The sequence below is a fragment of the Equus caballus genome, chromosome 1, assembly GCF_041296265.1.
Source record: "Equus caballus isolate H_3958 breed thoroughbred chromosome 1, TB-T2T, whole genome shotgun sequence".
NCBI classification, from domain to species: Eukaryota; Metazoa; Chordata; class Mammalia; order Perissodactyla; family Equidae; genus Equus; species Equus caballus.
This window is the reverse complement of record NC_091684.1, coordinates 159,456,817-159,468,829: the sequence shown is the minus strand read 5'-3', so window position 1 is coordinate 159,468,829 and position 12,013 is coordinate 159,456,817. Positions and strand designations below refer to the sequence as shown.

General features: G+C 38.4%; 2 protein-coding genes across 11 annotated transcripts in view; one reads left to right on the top strand and one right to left on the bottom strand.

Annotated features, from left to right (window-relative positions):
* ZNF106 (zinc finger protein 106) overlaps positions 1-10,625 on the bottom strand; it is a 59,385-nt gene extending 48,760 nt beyond the window's left edge. For 2 of the 7 annotated variants that reach the window (XM_070238556.1, XM_070238566.1), the window contains exons 1-2: positions 10,431-10,590; positions 1,857-2,044 (exon numbers count right to left, since the gene is read on the bottom strand). In XM_070238556.1, coding sequence (XP_070094657.1) covers positions 1,857-1,860 — 4 coding nt within the window. In that variant the 5' untranslated portion in view covers positions 1,861-2,044; positions 10,431-10,590. Of the gene's footprint in view, positions 1-1,856; positions 2,045-10,430 lie in introns of all 7 variants that reach the window. The other 5 variants (XM_070238554.1, XM_001503268.6, XM_070238561.1 and 2 more) reach the window with 4 other exon arrangements.
* An 827-nt stretch (positions 10,626-11,452) lies between these two features.
* SNAP23 (synaptosome associated protein 23) overlaps positions 11,453-12,013 on the top strand; it is a 31,823-nt gene continuing 31,262 nt past the window's right edge. The window contains exon 1 of one of the 4 annotated variants that reach the window (XM_001503252.6): positions 11,453-11,607. The gene's annotated coding sequence lies outside the window, so the exon portion shown is untranslated. The remainder of the gene's footprint in view (positions 11,608-12,013) is intronic. The other 3 variants (XM_023619370.2, XM_070238835.1, XM_070238839.1) reach the window with 3 other exon arrangements.

The following is a 12,013-nucleotide window of genomic DNA, read 5'->3' as shown; positions in this document are numbered from 1 at the left end:
TCCTGGAATTTGCAAAAATCTTCAACGTATCCTTGTAAATGTCAAAAGTCTAATGTTTACTAAAAGCTCACATACATGCCGTACATTTGGCAGTGATATAACCAAACAGCTCAGCAAGCACGTAGTAAAAAAACATGCTTAACAAAATTTGCTGCTGTTCAAAAGTTTAGCATTCCAACAGCTTGAAAAATGTCCCAGGGCTCAAATTTACCTTGAAATTACCAGCCTAAAAAGAATAGCTATATAATATCCTCCTAAGTGGTCTCAGTATAGTAACCGCTCTCAAACTACTCTCAGGTAATCCTGAGCTTCCCTAATTCCTTATACTGCAGCAGCAGTAATCTCTTTAAAACGTAAATCTGAATGTAATATTCTCTTGATTTTTCTCCCTATGTTATATTTTGGAAAATTTCAAACACAGAAATAGGAAAAGAATTTTTTTTTTCCTTTTTCTCCCAAAGCTCTCCGGCACATAGTTGTGTACTTTTAGCTGTGGGTCCTTCTAGTTGTGGCATGTGGGATGTCATCTCAGCATGGCTTGATGAGCGGTGCCATGTCCGCATCCAGGATTCGAACTGGCGAAACCCTGGGCCGCTGAAGCGGAGCTCTCAAACTTAACCACTCAGTCACGGGGCCGGCCCCCCTGGGAAAAGAATTTTATAGTGAATATCCCACACTCAATTTCTCACATACCCCTACAGCTACCACCTGAATTCTACCATTAACTTTTACTATACTTGCTTCATCAGATACTTATCCATCTATCCTTGGTCACCTAGTCATGATGCATTATGATTTGTTAATTTTTTGCCTAGAATTTTTGGAGTCTATGTTTACATAAGGCACACTGTTTTACAATTTTTTTTAAAAATGTGCAACGTCTTTATCAGGTTTTGGTCATTAGAATTATGCTGGCCTTGTGAAATGAGTTTGGAAGTGTTTCCCCTTTGTTTTATGAAAGTTTATACAAGACTGATGTTACTTCTTTAAACAGTTGATAGAATTCATCAGTGAAACCACTGTGGCCCTGAATTTTGTGGGATGGGTTTTTTTTTAATCATTAATTCCATTTCTTTAATATAAGCTTATTCAGATTTCAACTTGTGAGCATTTTAGTACACTGACATTTTCAAGAAACTATCCATTTATATTGTCAAATTTGTTGGCATAAAAATGTTTATAATATCTCATTATCCTATAGGATCTGTAGTGATAAATTCCCTTCATTGCTGACACTAGTAATTTGTGTTCTGTTTTTCATTACCAGTCTATCTACAGGTTTATCAATACTGTTGATCTTTTCAAAGAACCAACTTCTGGCTTTGTAATTTTGTCTACTGTTTGTCTTTTTCTATTTCATTGATTTCTTCTGTCATCTTTAGTATTTCTTTTTTTCTTTTTTTAAAGATGGGCACCTGAGCTAACATCTGTTGCCAATCTTTTTTGTTTTTTTCTTCTCTCCAAAGCCCCCCGTATATAGCTGTATATTCTAGTCATAGGTCCTTCTGGTTCTGCTATGTGGGACGCTGCCTCAGCATGACCTGACGAGCGGTGCTAGGTCTGCACCCAGGATCCGAACTGGTGAAACCCTGGGCTGCCAAAGCAGAGTGTGCAAACTTAACCACTCAGCCAGAGGGCTGGCCCCTCATCTTTATTATTTCTTTACTTCTAACTACTGAGTTTATTTTGCTCTTCATTTAACAGCTTCTTAAGGCAGAACTTTAGGTCACTGCCTTTAGACCTTTCTTTTCTAAAATAGGTATTTAAAGCTATAAAGTTCCCTTTAGACACTGCATTAGCTGCATCCTACAAAAATTTTTTAGGGGCCAGCCTGGTGGCGCAGCGGTTAAACTCACACATTCCACTTCGGCAGCCTGGGATTTGCCAGTTCGGATCCCAGGTGCAAATATGGCTCTGCTCAGCAAGCCATGCTGTGGTAGGCGTCCCACGTATAAAGCAGAGGAAGATGGGCACAGATGTTAGCTCAGGGCCAGTCTTCCTCAGCAAAAAGAGGAGAATTGGCAGACGTTAGCTCAGCGCTGATCTTCCTCAAAAAAAAAGAAAAAAATTTTTTTAGTATTTTTTAACAAACTATTTTGGAATAGTTTTAGATTTATAGAAAAGTTGCAAATAGAGTATCCATACACTCCACTCCCAGTTTCCCATATTATCTACATCTTAACATTAATATTGATAATTTGTCACAATTAATAAACTAATATTGACACATTATTATTAAACTCCATACTTTATTTCCTCATTTTTTACCTAGTATCCTTCTTCTCTTCCAGGATATCAACCAGGCTATCATATTTCATTTAGTCATCATGTCTCCTTAGATCCCTCTTGGCTATGACAGTTACCCCTCAAATTTTGACATATTTTCATCATCCAGTTCAAAACAACACTTTCTAGTTTCTCTTGTGATTTCTTCCTTGACTCACAGATTTAGAAGTTTCATTGAATTTCCAAATATTTGTGGGTTTTTTAGAGATCTTGATTTCTACTTTAATTCCATTATGGTCAATGAATATATTCTGTATTAAATCAATCCTTTCAAATTTATTGAGAGTTGATTTACATTCTAGCATTTGGTCTGTATGCCTTCTACAGTTGCTGGGTGGAGATCTATACTGTATCAATTTTTGCTTGATATATTTTAAAGCTCAGATATAAGGCACATACATATGTATGATTATGTCTTCCTGATGAATTGACCCTTTTACCATTATGAAATTACCTCCTTCACTCTGGCAATACACTTCATCTTGAAGTCTACTTTATCTGATATAAAGCCATTCCAACCTTCTTAGGCTTACCATTTGTAAAGTATAGCTTTTTCCATGCATTTACTTTTAGCCAATCTGTCTTTATGCACTGAATCAGAGTGTTTATTCCATTAAATTAAATGAAATTATTGATATGGTTGGATTAAGTCTCCCATTTTATTATTTTTTATCTCCTATTTTTTGTTCAGATATACTTCCATTTCTGTCTTCTTTTAGGTTATTCACTTTTTCTACTAGCTTTTTAGCAACAGTTCTTTGCATTATTTTTTCCACAGTGGCTGCATTAGGAACTACAATACACATCCTTACCATCTTACACTGTATTCAGTGTTAATAATGTGCCACTTCACGTAATATGTAGAAACCTTGCAACCACATAGGTCCATTTACCCCACCCATCACATGCTTTATGGCCTATGTTTCACATCTACAATATGTGATGGACTCCACAAGATGCCGCCTCCTTTTTAAAAAATTTAAACAGTCATATGTAGTTTTAAGAAATTAACAGGAAAAAAAAATCTTATATTTATCTAGATATCTACCATTTCTGATGCTCTTCATTCCCTTATGAAGATTCAAGTTGCCATGTGTATCATTCCCCTTCAGTCTGAGGAAATTCCTTTAGCATTTCTTGTAGTGCAGATCTGGTAGCAATGAATTCTCTTGGTTTCTTTTTATCTGATAATATTTTTGTCTTCCTTCTTGAAGGCTATTCTGCTGAATCTGGAATTCTTGGTTGTCAGATTTTTCTCTCAGCATTTTAAAGATTCTCTACTCTCTCTGGCCTCCATGATTATACCCCTCTATGAAACATGTTTTCTTTGGCTGCTTTCTAGATTTTTCCTTTTATTTTTGGCTTTCGGCAGTTTGACAGTGAAGTACCCAGTCACAGTTTTCTTCATTTTTAAACTCAAGGTTTGCATGATTTTGTTATCTTTATTCTTCTTGGGGTTTGCTGAGCTTATTGAACCTGTCCATTCACGCCTGTCACTAAACCTGGGAAATTTTCAGCCATTATATTTTCAAGTATTTTTTTTCTGCCTCATTCTTTCTCCTCTCCTCCTGGGAGTCCAATTACATATGTTGGATTTTTTGATACTGCCCCCAGGTCCTAGAGGATCTGCTCCTTTTTTCCTCCTACTCTTCTTCTTCTTCTCATACTGAAAAATTTCTATTGATCTTTAACTTCATAGATTTTTCCCTGATCATCTCCATTCTGCTGTTAAGCCCGGCCAGCATAATTTAGCTCTTTTTTTTTTTGAGGAAGATTAGCCCTGAGATAACTGCTGTCAATCCTTCCTCTTTTTGCTGAGGAAGACTGGCCCTGAGCTAACATCATGCCCAACTTCCCCTACTTTATATGTGGGATGCCTACCACAGCATAGTATGCCAAGTGGTGTCATGTCCACTCTAGGGGTCCAAACCAGCAAACCCCAGGCAACCAAAGTGGAACATGTGCACTCAACCGCTGCACCACCGAGTTGGCCCCTTGTCTAGGTAATTTCAATTGTAATTTATTTCTGATACCGTACTTCTCAGTTCTAGAATCTCCATTTGAGCATTTCTTAATTTCATACTCATTTTTATGGGCATATTCTCCCTTACATCATTTTTCTTTCCTTTTCTAATACATAAATAAGTTTAAAATCCGTTCCTGCTCATCTCAACATCTAGGTGTTTTAAAAGACAATCTATTCTAACTTGAGAATAGGTTACATTTTCCTGATTCTTTGTATATGAGTAATTTTGGAATATATCCTGGATGTTGTAAACGTTATGCTGTGGAGGCTCTGGATTCCTCTGTAGAGTGTTAATTTTTATTTTTATTTTTTTATTTTTGTTTTAGTACGTCTCTAAATTGACTCAAACTGCAAACTCTGTTTTCAGTTCTTTTATCCTTAGCTGGGCTTCTTGGAGTCTGCTCCACACATGCTTAGTTCAACAGCCTGTTAAGATTTGGGTAGAATTCATTCATAGAGTCGGATGCTTCTCCTCTCTATTTTCCAGGATTCTCTTCACACTCTGCAACAGCTGTGATCGCCCAGAGCCTTAGCTTTTGGTTCTCCAGGCCACAAAGACTGGAAGTTTGCTATCAGAATTTTAACCACCCTACCTGGTACAGACTGGGGCCATGAAAATGAGAAATCAACAGTAGTTCTGTTCTTCAAGTTTCAATTCCCTTTCAGACTCTGCTTACTTTTGGTCACTCTCCAGTGATTTTAGTTGTTTTATGTACTTCAGTCTAGATTTAATAGTTGTTATCTGCAGGAAGGTCTGCCAGTAGGAGCTTACTCAGCCATGACCAGAACAAGACTCTCATGCTCGTACTTTCGAGAGCCTTCAGCCTGATTGAATGGCTCCAGGTAATGCTTAAGCCTGTGGGGCCGATCAAAGACAACTACCCCTCAATTCTGTGATGGGAGTAGGAGGCCCTAGGTTTAGTGACAAAGTGTGCTGTGGTCTAGGTGACTCCTGAATGGCAGTTGTCTTTAATGAAGTGGCTCAGCATTCCACTCTACTTCAGTTTTACCTCCATCTAAAGATGCACTTCTATGATTCCTTCAACCATACACTGAAAAAGCCATTCCTACACGTGCTTATGTTTTATGCTTCAATCCCTCACTTTTAAAAGCCCTCCAAAGGCATCCAATTACTTAAGATATAAACCAAAATATTTAACAAGTCTTATAAGGCTCCTTGATATGATCCTTGCTAATCTTTACTACATATGTTTGAGCTACTTTCCCCCTACATCTCTGTGCACCAGACAAAATAGTATTTTCAGTTCTTCTCACCTACCATGCTTCCCCCGCAGGGCTTTTCATATGCTGGCCCCTCTTCCTGGAATGTTCTTACTCCTTTCTATCTAGTTAACTACTCATCCTTCAAATCTCAGTGCAAATGTCAGTTGCCTGGAGAAGCTCTCCCTCATCTCCCACATCAGGTCGTATTCCCTCACTGTACACTACTCTCCTAAAGTCCTGTACCTTCCACTTATCACAACTGTGACTATTTCTGAGGTAGGCAGTAGAACATCAGTTCTCAACCATATCTGATCCAATACTCTCTTTTTTCTCTAAAACATTATGGGAATTTTCATTCATACATAAATATGAGGGATTATTGTAACAAGTGTGCTCACCACCCAGCTTCCCCAACTGTCAACACACAATTTTGTTCTTTAAAGATATTTTTCTAACTTTTTATTATAAATATTTTGTAATATCTCCTTACAATTCCTGAAATGAAATTCAGAGCAACTGTAACTTAAGACATGTAAAATTTAAAATAATATAATGTGCTAACTATAACAAAAAAGAAAAGCAATTTATCATAAAATAATATGCATTTCAACATTTAGTGCCTGGGTACGACTATATTAGACAATGTAAGGCTATGAATGTGACAACTATAAATACAGACTCATACAGGTACGTTACATTGTTGATAAAAATATCATGAATAGCATTGCTGTCTGTGATGTGATTTTCCAAAAGTGACCAACTCTTGATAAACTTTCTAAGGCACAGTCTGTTGATTGACATGACAACTACGTTCTATGCAAAAAATACTCTGTGTTTATACATAAAACAAATTTGGTTCTAGGCTCAGGTAATCATAAACAGATTTTTCACCTACACGAACATCCTCTGGGACATTTCCCCATCTGGGAAAGTGATTCAAGCTGTAGAACAATTTTTTACCATACGAGGATGTCCCTTACATTATAGGATGTCTAACATGCTTGATCTTCATCCACTAAAGTGTCACCCTCTCAATAATTCTGAAATCAAAAAACACCCCTACAAATTTCCAAACTTCCTGGAGGATGATCCCAAACTCATTGAAAACCACTGCATTACGGTAAAGAAAGAGAGCAAGATCTCTGTAACCAGACGGCTTGTGTTTGAGACCTGGCTCTATCACTTACTAGCTGTGTATCTTGAGCAAGTAATTAATCTTCCTGTGCTTCAGTTTCCACATTTATAAAATAAAATAATATCTGTATCAATGTCACAGGGCTGTTACAAGGAGTAAAGTAGAAAATTCATATAAGGTATTTTGCACAAAGCAGGTACTAAATCTTTGCTATATTTAGTTATCAGAATAATTATTTGCTTAATGACTGCCTCTTCCAATAAAGTGTAAGCCCCTTCACAGCTAGCAGGAATGTCTGTCTTGTTCATCATTTTATTCCCACTACCTGGCACACCATCTGGTATAGAATAGGTATTCAATATTTGTTGAATGAATGAAAACTAATTGGCAAAGATGTTCGGAATAGAAACACAAACAATAAAACCTGAAGAATAACCTTCAACGGTATTATTTTAGATTATACTACTAAGACACTTCTATATATGAATGTCAAAATTTACCCTGATGATATATACACATGTAGCGGAATATCCAAGAAACTGGAAAGTCATTGCCTCTGAGAAAAAAACCGGGATTTACTTTTCACATAGATCCTTTTGTACTTTCTAAAAATTTAAGCAATAATACACATATATCCCTGTTTATAAAATTTTTTAAAAAACATCTTTTTAAACTCACAATATTTTTTTTAAACCCGTAAGACTTTAGGCCCAAGAACCAAGACTGCATAATGGTTCCATGTACAGAACTTTTTCTGGAACTCCAGAAATCATCAAGAGGTTTGGCTTTCACATATTACGAACTTTCAGAATGGCTCATTACAGACTAACACACTATATAGATCTGTCCTGGTTTACTGATACTCCAAAAAGTCTAATCTCATTAGATACTGATTACCTGTCAAAAAAGATACAAAGAAGGGACAAGCAGCATAACTATGAAGAGTAATAACAATTTTACATTTATACACCAATTTATAGTTTACAAAATAGGGTGGAAAAAGCATGACCTTGGAATTAGACAAAAAATACTTAGTTGTCTACCACCTTGAGTAAATTTTAATCTCTCCAAACTTCAAATTCCTCTTCTATAAAATGAGAATACCGCCACCTAGTTATCAGGGATTCAGTTTTTTAAAAAAAGAAGCCATTTCTTGCAGTGAGCTTTGTCTTTTTAAAGGTAATTATTTACATTTTGAATAGGTAATACTAGTTGTTTCAAAATTTGAAAGGTGCAAAAGGGCTAGCTGGTTTCAAGGGGAGAAATGCAATTTTACAATTTTACAAGGGAGGCCTCAGACTCACCACCTGAGCTCACTAATCAATCCCAACATCACCAATAGGGGAAAACTAGAGTCCACAGCATGTGAGTTACAAGTTTAAATGATATCACTAGGAATCAATCAGATTCCTCACTAACCAGCTCTCTAACAAGTAATGACGAGAAAAGAGAAAGAGAGAAAAGGTAACTGTTAGAAATTTTAAAACAATTGAAGAGACATAACAGTCAAATGCAATGCATAGATTTTGACTGGGAAATGGATCAAAATGGTTACAAAAAAAGGAGAGGGGAGACAGTTTGAGGAAATTTTTAAGGATTGGGTATTAGATAATACAGAGGAATTGTTGTTCAGTGTGACTGTGATATTGGGTTATGCAGGAAAATGTTCTTTTAATTAAAGTATTTGGGGTGAATGTGAGGAATAAAACCAAATAACGTAAAATATAAACAGATTTTAAAATCTGAGTGATCGATTTACAGGAGTTAATAAGGTATTTTCTCTACTTCTCTGGATGTTTAAAAGTTTCATAATAAAAAATAAAACAAAAAAGCTTATAGAGAAAATTATTCCCCTCCCACTCCTGTTTGCCAGCCATCTCCACCTCCAGCCACTGTTACCAGTTTATGTATTCTTCCAGATATTCTATGCACATAAATGCAAATACATATATTTTTAAAAATCACAAACATTGCAAACTGCACACTCCCTTTTGCATTTTTTTCCACTTCCTATAACTCACTCAATGTTAGCACATAGAGAGCTAGCTCATTTTTTTCTAATGGATGCATAATTTATTTAACCAGTCCTCGACTAAGAAACACTTAGGAACTCTCATTTCTTGATAGTCTCTTTCAGATTAAAAAATAAAAAAGGAGGAAAAAAACCAAATTGACTTTAAGGTTTCAATTAGAGATTTAGCACAATGGATATGCAATTGGAGTATTCATTCATAACTTGTCTGCCTAGGTACTCTTAATCATTGGGTACACAAATTAATCCTAAACTTCCCACTAAGATACTGCAATGACAAAACACACAATATATATACTTCCCACTGAGCCATTCCTGGCCCCAGAACCAAGTTGGCTAGCATCTACCATTATTCCTTGCTTCTCTTGTACAGTAGACTTCAGACTACATGTGCTCTAACCCAGATCGACAATAATCACCATTCACAGTTTTTCCTTTTGAAATATTTTCATTTTAATCAAAGGAATTGGCTCTAAACTAACCGCATCAGACTCCTTCACACTTTCTACCTCCTTCCAAGCCATTGTGAAGTTCTCTTCAAAAACCATCAAGTCTCTTTAATTAAAGGCTCCTACAACTTTCTGGACTCATTAGTTAACTCTAGAAACTATAACTGTAATGTAGTTGCTTCTCAGCAGAAGTGCTTGGAATATCTAACTTAGCCTAGCAGGAAAAAGATGAGCTTTGGCACTGCATGTGAAGTTCACTACTTAACCCTAGCTAAATTAGCTTGAGCAAATTTACCATCAAACTCCCAGTGACCTCATCTAAAATGTGCTTCAAAAAACCACCTCCCGTTACAATATCTCAATGTTTTTGTCACAGACCCGAGTGTATCTGGCACATGTGTGGTAGGTGCCAAATAAATCCTAGCTGAATCTAAATATTATCTCCCATTGTTTCATTCACGACTAAAGTTGAGAATGGGGCTTAAAACAAATTTTAAGATTTCCCATGGCGTTTAGCACAGTACTAGGCTCTTAGAAAGTGTTCAAAAGTTATTCTGGCTTGAGTAAATGCGATATAAACCATCATGGTGGATAAAGCACTCATCTGCTAGGTAAGAGAACTTCCCTTAACCAGGATGGCTGTCCAAGAGCGATGGAAATCTCAAATTTTCCAACAAGATGGCTTAATCTCAAAAGATGATTCTGACTCTCAAAGATAATTAAACTGAGCAGATTGAAGGGGGAGCGGGGTGCAAAGCACTTCCTCTCCATAATTAGGCACCCACATTCCGACTAAATATTAAATTGACACTCAGTAAGCGCTCCATAATTAGTAACTATTATTAAGACGCATCCCATAGGGAGAGAAGACGGAAGAAGGAAAAAGAACAGAGGTTGGAAGTCACAAGTGGTCGAAAGGTGTTCCTGGCATGAGACCCGTAGGCCGTTAAGCACCTTGGGTCTATGGGCTCCCTGCGGCACCAAAGGCCGAAGGAGGTCAACGGCCTCTCCTAAAGGTCAAGGCTCTGCAGCCACGTTTCCGGCTAGGCGCAGAGCCGGAACGCCCCCGCGAGAATCTGTACCCCGAAGCCAGAAGCAGCGCCTGCCCGTAAACCCGCGCGGCCCTGGGAGAGAGGACGACCTGATTGCCCCTGCGCCGCAGCTTGCAGGAGCGGAGACCCGGCCGCGTCCTGGAGCCCCAAACCTCCCTAAGGGGCAGACCACCAGGACCCTTGGGCTCCGATACCCCTCAACGCAGCCCGGCCCCTCGATACTCACACTCACAGCCGACCCCTCTTACTCCATCAAGCCGCCGAGGCCCGGGAGAGGGAGCTCCCTGACACCCCAGACGCCCCCCTCGGTTTTGGGTCCGGCGGCCCGCTCCGGACCCGCTCCCCTCTGGGTACCGCCGCCGCCGCCGCCGCCAGCGCGCAGGCGCACACCGTCGCCGTAGCGCTCCCTTTTTTTTTCTTTGCGGTCCGCCTTTCTCAATAATCTAGCTTTATTTGAACCCACGAGAGTGAACAACGGACACAGGGGAAAGAGGTTTTACATACTCTAAAAGAATGAAAGACAAAGGGCATGCCGGCTTGCGAAGTTAGTCTGCTGCGCTGGACTCTCCTACGACCAGCCTCCCTGGTTCCTTCATTCTCTTTGCTCTTTCCAGGCCTCCCTCTTGATTCTCTTCCTAAGTCTCTACCATTCCCTTTCGGCGACTGTTTCGGCTACATTTCCAACCATTCCTTCTTGGAAAACTTACTGAAGCTTAATGGAAGGTGCAAGAGCTTTAGAACACACAGACCTGAACTCAAATTTTGACCTAGCTACTAGTAATTTGTGACTTTGTGCAAATTACAAATTTCCTTGGAACCTCACTTTCCTCACAGTTAAAATTAGGATAATGATGTTTTATCTCTCAAGGTGTTGCTAGGATTAAATGACATAACAGAGGTCAAGTGCCTATCCATAATGGTACCTATCACAGAGCAGACAATCCATCAATACTAATGATTATATTCTTATTAGTACTTAATGTACTTATATTTATTATTAAACTTAGCCCACGCCCATTCCCTCAGGATCCTATTTTAGTGACGGAAATTAGTCAGATAAACCAAGTTACATTAAGATTGATAATGTGTGAAGAGCTACTCCTATATTATTGAACTTCTAATAATATCTATGTTTAACAAGACCTTCAATGCCTCAAATCAAAGTAAACAGCTCCCTTCATCTATGTGTAAATCCAGATTTGCTTCTAGAGGACTGGGGAACTATTCCAATTCTGTATTTGTGACATCATAAGACCTTGAAACACTCAGGTCTGAGGTATGTTGCTCATTCTACTCTCCTTAACAAGCACGCAAGGGAAGAACTGCTTTACTCTATAAGCTCTGGGCCGTAGTCCACGTAAAAGCTTGTAGAAGACCAGGGTCAGCTGTCGGTGAGCATCAAGGTAATCCTAGACCATGGCTTCTCAACCTTGGCACTACTGACATTTTGGAGATAATTCTTGTGCTCTCCTGTGCATTGTAGGACATTTAGATGCATCCCTGGACACTAGATGCCTGTATCAGTCCCTTACATCCCCCCCATCATCTTGATAATCAAAAATGTCTCCAGACATTGCCAAATATCCCTTGGAAAGCATAAACGAAAAATGTCCCTGATTGAGAACCATGGTATTATGCCAGTAACCATCCGAACTCTAAATGAATTCAACCATACATTTTCTCCACTTCTACTTCAAGAAGTGATTACTGCTTAAGAAAGTCACACAGGAGGGCAGAAACTGGTGAGTTCATTTTTAACAATCTTACACAGGCCTTCAACGTGGCTTACCAGTCCTGTTACTTTCCTCT